General features: G+C 50.2%; 1 protein-coding gene across 1 annotated transcript in view; it reads right to left on the bottom strand.

Annotated features, from left to right (window-relative positions):
- VWCE (von Willebrand factor C and EGF domains) overlaps positions 1-10,555 on the bottom strand; it is a 38,563-nt gene that overhangs the window by 11,896 nt on the left and 16,112 nt on the right. Inside the window, exons 10-14 of the mRNA XM_025357063.1 lie at positions 10,276-10,358; positions 7,127-7,214; positions 4,730-4,815; positions 3,415-3,532; positions 1,710-1,795 (exon numbers count right to left, since the gene is read on the bottom strand). Coding sequence (XP_025212848.1) covers positions 1,710-1,795; positions 3,415-3,532; positions 4,730-4,815; positions 7,127-7,214; positions 10,276-10,358 — 461 coding nt within the window. The remainder of the gene's footprint in view (positions 1-1,709; positions 1,796-3,414; positions 3,533-4,729; positions 4,816-7,126; positions 7,215-10,275; positions 10,359-10,555) is intronic.

The following is a 10,555-nucleotide window of genomic DNA, read 5'->3' as shown; positions in this document are numbered from 1 at the left end:
CCAGGATGGTCTCGATCTCCTGACCTCGTGATCCGCCCGTCTCGGCCTCCCAAAGTGCTGGGATTACAGGCTTGAGCCACCGCGCCCGGCCTCTTTTTCTTTAAAAAAAAAAAAAAAAAAAATCTGACAGTTTGAACCTTTTGTATCACTCTCTCGGTGACTGATTATGGGTGCCCGAAATCAGTCATAAAGGAGAAGATAGCACAGGATGGACTTTCCTCCTGACTCTAATTTCAATGAGACGTGTTCAGCTTACAGCTTTTTAACCAACGGCTCATCGAAGGCACTAGAAGGCTGGGCTTCTCCCACATGAAAGTACACACAAATCACCTAGAGGTTAAAATGCAGTTTCTGAGGGCAGAGGTGTGGGCGGAGCCTCGAAAGCCTGCACGTCTAACCAGGGCTCCCAACGCAGGTGCAAGAGACCTCATTTTGAGAAATAAACCTCTAAAAGACTCGAAGCTCTTAAAGTAGAAAGGAAAGCCAGCATGTATTAGATTGGTGCAAAACTGCGGTTTTTGCCATTATACGTAATGTTAAAAAAACCCGCAATGACTAGTGCTTCAATAATGAGCTACAAGAGTTGTATTTCTGGCTGGATAGCTATGTTTGCATTGCTGTCCATCTGACTCAAACTCATGCACCTCCTTACCCATTTCTGAAATGGTGAGGTCACACGATTTGCAGTCATGAAGAAAACATTGCAATTTCACAGAAACAGCCTGAACAACTAGGTCTCAGGCTGCCCCACTCCCTCAGTTATCCATGCCTGGGGAAAACCTTCTATGAAGATTCCTAATTCTTACTCCTCATGCCAGCAGCTCCCTGCACATGCACAGTGTGTTACACACACTTTTTTTTTTTTTTTCTTTTTTTTTGAAACAGGGTCTTTCTCTTTCACCCAGGCTGGAATGCAGTAATGTGATCACAGTTCACTGCAGCCTCAACCTCCTGGGTCAGCCTCAGGAGCTGAGGAAGCAATCCTCCCACCTTAGCCTCCCAAGTAGCAGGGACTACAGGGGCATGCCACTACACGCAGCTAATTTTTGTATTTTTTTTGTAGAGACAGGGTCTCTCCATGTTGTCCAGGCTGGTCTCAAATTCCTGGGCTCAAGCAATCTTCCCACCTCAGCCTCCCTAAGTGTTGGGATTACAGGCGTGAGCCACCACTCTTGGACATACACACTTTTTTTTTTTTGAGATGGAGTCTTGCTTTGTTGCCCAAGCTGGGGTGCAGTGGCACGATCTCAGCTCACTGCAACCTCCTCCTCCTGGGTTCAAATGATTCTCCTGCCTCAGTCTCCCAAGTAGCTGGGACTACAGGAACCCGCCACCATGCTCGGATAATTTTTTGTATTTTTAGTAGAGACGGGGTTTCACCATGTTAGCCAGGATGGCCTCGATCTCCTAAACTTGTGATCCACCCACCTCAGCCTCCCAAAGTGCTGGGATTACAGGCATGAGCCACTGCGCCCAGCCAACCATACGCACTTCTTAAGGCCAACTGCCAAGCACCACGGTCCTCACACATCTACCGAGGGCAGGATAAACTGCGTCCAACCCTTTCTGTGAAAGTGGAACTTGACAGTGCTGGAGGGAGACTGCAGCCAGCCTAAGGCCAGCCTCTGGAGGGGCCAGGACGCTTGTCTCCTCTGGGTGAGGCGGGGCAGCCGGGTAAAGCAGCTGAAGGCGAGCAGGTTGTCATTCACCTGGCAGATGCATAACTCACAGGGGTCACCAGGCGACCAGATCTGTCCAATTGGAAACTCAACCCCATTGTCATCGAGAGAGCAGCCTGGATGAGGACAATGGCAAAGAAAAGACAGTGGGCACAAGACCTAGACTACAACAGCAGCAAGGACAGACACCTTATGCGCACACACACACACAAACACTGATATCACTGACACACATCGACACACAAACTTACACTCATACAAATGCACACTTACATATACACACAGATACAACTCACACACACATACTCATACAAATGCACACTTAAATACACACACACAGATACCATTCATGCACAAACACAGAGACACACACATACTGATACAAATGTACATTTGCATACACACACAGATACAACACAGACACACATACACGCATACAAATGTACTTACGTACACATACACATGCTCACAGATACCATTCATGCACAGACACACACACTCATACAAATGCATATTTATATATACACACACACAGATACAGTTCACGGAGACACACATACACTCATGCACACTTACACATGCACGCAGATACCATTCATGCACACACACTCATACAAATGCATATTTATACACACACACAGATACAGTTCACAGAGATACACATACACTCATACTAATGCACTTACACATGCACGCAGATACCATTCATGCACAAACACAGAGACACACGCATACACAAATGCACATTTACATACACACACAGATACAACTCACACAGACATACACTCATAGAAATACACTTACATACATATACTCACACACACAGATACTACACAGAGAGACACAAACTTGCACACAGACACACTCATAGAATCAAACACTTACATGCACATACACATATACAGACACAACAAACACAAACATGCATGCTCACACAGGCACACACAAAAACACAAAACCAGACACAAACATAAATACCACAGAGACACACTCATACTACACAAAGCAGACACATGCTCATACATAAAGACACATGTACACAGACTCCCACACACAGATACCACTAACACACTGACACACACACACAGAAAACTACTCACAAGCACAGAAACACACACACAGGCACACACTAAGACATACTACACAACACACAGATACACAATTGTACACGGGCAAAGACACATGTACACAAATTTACACACATTCATACAAATGCACACATACATATACATGCTCACAGACACACACATTACTCAGACACACAAACTTACACTCAGACACACTCATACACTTACATGCACACACACACATGCAGACAGAAGAGACACATATGCAGACACAAGAGACACAAACATGCATGCTCACACAGGCACACACAAAAACACAGACACACACACACATACACACCCACAGAGATACACATAGACATACTACACAAAACACAGACACACACTCATATACATAAATACAAAGACACACATACACAGGCTCCCATACGTAGGTACTAACACACCAACACACAGATAACCACTCACAAACTCAGACACACACAAACTTATACAGGCACACACTCAGACACACTACACAAAACAGACTCACACTCATACACACGCAAAGACACATGTACACACACACACACAAACACACACACCAGCAGTCTCAACAGGTGGAGCTCAGCCTCTCTCCCCAGCATCCACGCCCTGCCCTGTGTCGGGGCAGCCCTGGGCCAGCTCACCTGTCGCGGGTGTGGGCTCCTGGCAGGTGAAGCAGCACTGCCCAGGGCCCAGCCGCCACTCTTCTCGGGGGCAGGCCAGCTCAGGGCAGGGCATGAAGGAGCACTCCACCTCCCCATTCTGGAAGAGAGCCCAGGCACAGAATGATGAGGGCAGCGCCCCGCCTGGAGACCATGGAGAGCTAGAGGAGGCTGGCAGGCTGCCATCACCCTCCCACTACTCAAGTGAAACTGACAAAGAAATCTCCAGGGAGCACAACAGTGGGGTGGGGAGAACCCGCAGTCCTTCAATGGGGGCTGGGTGTGAGCCCAGGAGGGCATCCTGGGAATAGGCGCAGTGTCCACCATCTCTCAGCCTCCCGCTGCCATCCAGGCTCCCTACTGTCTTCCACTCTGGCCCCTCCAATCGTCTCTTGGTCCGCGCCAGAGAACTTTCTCCAGCACAATCCGATCGCATCCCTCCACGCAGCTTGACTGAGTGCAAAGCCCTCAATGCAGCTGGTGGAGCCCTTCAGGACTGAGTCAGGGCAGAGGCTGTCAGTGCCCACCCAGGTCCTGTCTCTGAAGTGCTGCCAGTGGCTGGCGGCAGCTGCATCCTCCAGAGATGCCTGGATGGTCACTGCCCCCCACTCCCTGGGGAACACAGAGAGTCTCTATAACTGACTGGCCCTGGGGTGCAAGAGCCTTGCTTCCCAGCGCGGTCCACTGTCCAGAGCTTCCCAGGGATCAGTGTGAAACCACACCTTCACCCTGCTTCCCTCGCTGGTTTCTCCTGAGAGCGCTCCTTTGGTAAGTCGCCTGCACAGGCCCTGCTTCTAGGGAACACAACCCAAGATGCAACCCCTTCCTGCAGCCTTGCTGCCTGCCTGCCTCTCTCCGTGCTCCAGCCAGAATGGCCATCTCCAGTCCTCCACCCTCTGCTGGGTACAGCAACCTCAGCTCCCTGCCTGATGAGTCCCCGCCACCCTCTAGATCTCTACTTAACATCCCGCCTTCCAAAAAGGCATCAGGAGTCCTGGGCCCCTGGCCATCAACCCACCTAGGCTGTGGGCTTCTGGACCAAGGGGACTGGGACTTCCTTGTGCTCAGCTGTGTCCCCAGCACACAGTAGGTGCTCTGTAAATAGCAGTGCTGAAAGATGAAGTTCAAAGAGACTGTGGGAAGGCCTGGGGGATCCCTGTAGTGCCTTTGTTTCCTCAGTTTCCCTGTTGCTGTATGGCAGCTCATGTTCTCCTAGTCAAGTCAACCTGAGTAAAGCGCTGTGCCTCGCTCCCCTCCCCATCAATTCCACAGGCTTCGGGACGCTCCACCACCATACCTGGCAGACACAGGTGGTACACTCGTCACCACCCCCACTGAACACGGCCCCATCCGCGTACCACCGGCCGTGGAAATAGCATCTCACTGCAGAGGAGAAAGGGAGCAGCTCAAGGTCTTTGGGCAGAGGCAGCTAAAGAAAAGGGGGAACAAATGGGTGGGGAGCCCCGGGGCATTTAACACCCACCCACGACACTCCACAGCATGCTCCAAGCATGCTCCATGCCCAGGAACCCAAAGCACTTCTCCCCCTCCAAACCCCAGACACAAAACAAGGGCTGGGTATGGCAGTTCACGCCTGTAATCCCAACATTCTGGGAGGCCGAGGTGGGAGGATCTCTTGCACCCAGGAGTTCGAGGCCAGTCTGCGAGACCCCATCTCTACAAAAACTTTTAAAAATTAGCTGAGTGCAGCAGTGTGTGCCTGTAGTCCTTGCTAATCAGGAGGCTGAGGCAGGAGGATGGCTTGAAACCAGGGGTTGAGGTTATAGTGATTGCATCACTCTACTGCAGCCTGGGCGACAGAGCAAGACCCCATCTCAACAACAACAAAAAATCTGACAAAGAATGAATCACATGTAAGACGAGGTCCTTAACTAAAAAAGGCAGGGGAAGCCCTAAATAACTAAAGAATAACAGAAAAAATGAAAGAAAAAGAGACTGTCCCAGACACCTAAGACAAAGGTGCCACGTTAGACAAATGTTGCTACCACCCCCCCTGGAAGCTATGAGAATCTGGGGAGAGCCTTTGATTCGAAGATCCACTCCAGTGAAAAAACAGCCTTAGAAACTGCCCAGGGTCACCTGCTGTTAGAATGCCCTGGGCTCAAATCCTAGCTACACAACTTACCAGGGAATGACTTTGGGCAAGACACTTAAAGCTCTCTAAGCCTCAGTTTTCTCATCTGTACAATGGGACTGATAAGGGTTCCTATCTCATCCAGACTACATTGACTATGCAAAAATAAGTCAATTAAAAATAACATTTAAATATTAAGAAAAAAATACTGGCCAGGCACGGTCAAGCCTGTAATCCCAGCACTTTGGGAGGCCGAGACGGGCGGATCACGAGGTCAGGAGATCGAGACCATCCTGGCTAACATGGTGAAACCCCGTCTCTACTAAAAAATACAAAAAACTAGCTGGGTAAGGTGGTGGGCGCCTGTAGTCCCAGCTACTCGGGAGGCTGAGGCAGGAGAATGGCGTAAACCCAGGAGGCGGAGCTTGCAGTGAGCTGAGATCTGGCCACTGCGCTCCAGCCTGGGCGACAGAGTGAGACTCTGTCTCAAAAAAAGAAAAAAAAAAAAAGAAAAAAATACTTAAAAAGAACACCAGCTTTGAAATCAGGTAGACCTGAATTCAAGTTCTGCTCCATTACTTAATGGTTGTGTGCCTTTAGGCAGTGACTTGAACTTTCCGAGTCTCAGTCTTCCCATCTATAAAATGGGGCAATAAATAGTACTGCCTTAGAGTGGTGACATAAGGGTTTCATGAGATGGAGTTCCGGCAAGTGCCCCACACAGCAAGGGGCACAGGGTCAGCAGGGAACATCCATGACAGTGATGAAGCCATCCCAGGAAATAAAACCTTGTTTTTAACAAAGGACCAACTCATTAGTGGCTAAGGAGAGACCCCTCCCTGCCCTGGGACAGAGCAATGATAAAGGTGGACTGAAACCCGGTCCTGCCTGAGCTGAAGGTGCCTCCTAAGGCAGGGGAAAGCTGGGCTGTGAGTACAGTCTAGCATCAAACTGCTGTACACATAAAAAGTGCACAATAAAAACAGCCACTTTGAAATGCTTCACTTGATCTGAGTTTGTAAAGCAGAAACCAATCTTCTCCCTGACTCCTCCACTCACCCCACCCTGTCGCATACTCAAAAGACAACCTCCCCTGCACACACGAAGAAGCAAAATGTAAAACCAGGCTCCGGGCCTCACGCCTGTCATCCCAGCACTTTGGGAGGCCGAGGCAGGTCGATCACCTGAGGTCAGGAGTTCGAGACCAGCCTGGCCAACATCGTGAAACCCTGTCTCTACTAAAAATACAAAAATTAGCCCGGCGTGGTGGCGGGCACCTGTAATCCCAGCTACTCACTACTCCGGAGGCTCAGGCAGGAGAATCACTTGAACCTGGGAGGCGGAGGTTGCAGCAAGCTGAGATCATGCCACTGCACTCCAGCCTGGAGAGCAAGTCTCCCCCTCAAAAAAAAAAAAAAAAAAAAAAAAAAGCAAAATGCAAAAATGGGCTTGGGGGCTCATGCCTGTCATCCCAGCACTTTGAGAGGCTAAAGCAGGAGGACCACCTGAGGCTCAAGACCAGCCTGGGCAACATAGCGAGGTCTACAAAAAATCTCAAAAAAAAAAGAAAAAGAAAAATGCCCCAAGAGTGTCACTTACCTGGAACACAAGCACAGCAGTCTGACTGTGGGGGGGTCTGACAGGGGCCGGGGGGACACTCGGGAGAGATGCAGGACACGTTTCCAGCCTGAGGAGGAGGCAAGAGATGGCACTGGGGGTACGAGCGTGGAACAGGGCTCATTCCCCACCTCACAGCAGGCCCTTCGAACAGGAAAGCTGCCTAAAGGAGGCCACCGGAAACCTTTAAATGCTGTGTGTCACAGGGACACATTCCCGGTGTTTATGAGGCTTATATGGTTTGGCTGTGTCCTCACCCAAATCTCATCATGAATTGTAGCTCCCATAATTCTCACACTGAATTGAATTGCATCGGGGCGGTTTCCCCCATACTGTTCTCCTGGGAGTGAGTAAGTCTCACGAGATCTGATGGTTTGATAAGGGGTTTCCCCTTTCACTTGGCTCCCGTTCTCTCTTGCCTTCTGCGATGTAAGAAGTACCTTTCACCTTCCACCATGATTGTGAGGCCTCCCCAGCCACATGAAGCTGTGAGTTCATTAAACCTCCTTTTCTTTATAAATTACCCAGTCTCAGGTATGTCTTTATCGACAGTGTGGAAATGGACTAATACATATGGTGTGGTTAGAACACCTCCAGGCCGTAACACACCATTCCAGGAAAAAGGCCAGGGCAGCCCAGAGGGCAGAGCGTGCTCCCTTCCTTATGCAAATGTGCCTGGGAGCTCTGGAAGGTACCAGGGAGCAGAGAATAGAGCTGACTCCTCCAGGGAAGGAGACCCCCCACACATCTTCCCATGCATCTGAGTTTTGAATTAGGTGGCTCATATTGGCTAGTCAAAGAATTAAATTTCAAAGTAAGTGTTTTAAATTTGACATTGAGACCAAAGAGCCCCCAGTTTTGGAGTCAGCCACACCTGAGTTCCAATATCTGCTTCTCCCCTATCAACACTTTGGGCCAAGTACCTCACATCTCTGAGCCCTGGTCTCCCCATCTAAGAAATAGGCTGGAATCTGCGTGTCTCTCGGGGTTTCCAAGGATTACGTGAAATGAGATCATGCATGAAAGCACTTGGGGCTGCGTGCCGTGGCTCACGCCTGTAATCCCAGCACTTTGGGAGGCCAAGACGAGAGAACTGCTTGAGCCCAGGAGTTTCAGACCAGCCTGGCAACATAGGGAGACCCTATCTCTACAAAAAATAAAATAAAATAAATTAGCTGGAGTGGTGGCACATGCCTGTGGTCCCAGTTACTCGGGAGGTTGAGGTGGGAAGATTGCTTTAGCATGGGAAGTCAAGGCTACAGTGATCCATGATTGCACCCCTGCACCCCAGCCTGGACAACAAAATGAGATCCCATAAGTAAGAAAAGAAAAGAGGAGAGGAGAGAGGAGAGGGGGACGGGGAGGGGAAGGAGGAGGGGGGAGGGGGGAGAGAGGAGAGGGGAACGGGAGGAGATTAGGAGAGAAGAGAGGGGAGGGGAGGGGAGGGGAGGAGAAGACAGGGGAGGGGAGGGGAGGAGAAGNGGGGGGGGGAGGGGAGGGGAGGGGAGGAGAAGACAGGGGAGGGGAGGGGAGGAGAAGAGAGGGGAGGGGAGGGGAGGGGAGGAGAGGAGAGGAGCAGGAGGAGAGGAGCAGAAGAGAGGGGAGGGGAGGGGGGAAGAGAGAAGAGAGAGAAAGAGAAGAAAGAAACATGAAAGAAAGAAAGGAAAGGAAAGGAAAGAAAGGAGGGAGGGAGGGAACTTGGCTGCTGTGCTTTCATGTAGCACATAGGAAGTTGGATAAAGGGTGCTAGTGGTTGTCTGCATGCCCGATTTCACACTGCAGCTTCCACCTTTGATGTCAGAACAAGAGACATTTAAAGATGGTCATAGGCCGGGCACGGTGGTTCTCGCTTGTAATCCCAGCACTTTGGGAGGCCGAGGCAGGTGGATCACCTGAGGTCGGGAGTTCAAGACCAGCCTGACCAACATGGAGAAACCCCGTCTCTACTAAAAATACAAAATTAGCCGGGGTGGTGGCACATGCCTGTAATCCCAGCTACTCGGGCGGCTGAGGCAGGAGAATCGCTTGAACCCAGGAGGCGGAGGTTGCGGTGAGCCAAGATCGCGCCATTGCACTCCAGCCTGGGCAAAAAGAGTGAAACTCTGTCTCAAAAAAAAAAAAAGATGGTCATGACCAGGTGCAGTGGCTCATCCCTGTAATCCCAGCATTTTGGGAGGCCAAGGTGTGACTATCGCTTGAGCCCAGGAATTTGAGACCAGCCTGGGCAACACAGTGAGACCCTGTCTCTATTAAAAAAAAAAAAAAAAATTAGCCGGGTGTAATGGCATGTGCCTGTGGTCTCAGCTACCTGGGAGACTGAGATGGGAGGATCGCTTGAGCCCGGGAATTCGAGGCTACAATGCACTATGACTGCACCACTGTAATCCAGCCTGGGCAATAGAGCAAGACCCTGTCTCTAAAATAAAAAATAAAGATGGTCAGAAGGTGGCAGTGAGGGCTGGTGGACAAAGCCCTGACTTTGGGCTCAGAGAGACCTCAAATCCCAACTCTGCCACCTCCCAGCCTCTGTCTTTTCATCTGCAGAATAGGGGCAGTAAAGCTAAGCCCGAAGAGCTGCTGGGAGCCTCAGTGAGGAAAGAGATGAGAAGAACCAACCCTGGGCCTGGCACTCAGTAGATGCTCCTAATCAAATACACGGGACAGCATCTGGCAGAGCAGGCACACAGTAGGTGCTTAATAACTATTCTTGCAGGAGTGAATTTGCCCAAAGCCAAATACTTTTAACAAGCTGGGTTTGGTAATGAGCCTTCTTTCTCCCAAATGTGGAGACCTTTATTGTGCTGGCAAATATTTTGCCTGGAGAGAAAAACAGCCTCCCTGGTGGGAAGTTTCCGAGGGAGTTTCGTCCCCTCCCCTTCCTAAACAGACGACCCTGTGTGCCTGCTGGCTGTCTGCTGCCGAGTAGAAGCCTCCCTGACTCCACCAACCTTCCCGCTTTATACTTCCCTCCCCCTTTTAAATTCTACAGCTTCTAACCAAATTCCACAACCTGAGAATGTTCCCTTCCACTCAACAAGCTCACCTTTAACATCCGGTCTTTTCCCCTTCCTCTAAAACCCCCAAAGGTTAAGAAAACACCCAGGAGGCTTTGAGGATCTTGTGACGCTTACCAGACAGACACAGACGGTGCAGTTCTCGTTGGGAGGTGAAAACACATCCCCTTCAGCTCGGACGACACCACTGTGAAAACAGTCTTTGAAGGACAAATAGGAGGTAAAAGCATCAGACCTCTTCAAAGAGGAAGCTTGAGGTCTCGCTGCTTCTCCATGCTTAATGTACCTGGAACATTCTCTCACTGCCCTAGGTGTCCCAGGAGTGGCAGATTCAGGGTACTCTGACTGTGTGGTCCTGCAAGGATCAGTTGTGGTGGCCCCAGGAGGGTCCATCCCT

Source organism: Theropithecus gelada, chromosome 14 (assembly GCF_003255815.1).
Source record: "Theropithecus gelada isolate Dixy chromosome 14, Tgel_1.0, whole genome shotgun sequence".
Classification (NCBI taxonomy): Eukaryota; Metazoa; Chordata; class Mammalia; order Primates; family Cercopithecidae; genus Theropithecus; species Theropithecus gelada.
This window is presented reverse-complemented; position numbering and strand designations above follow the sequence as displayed.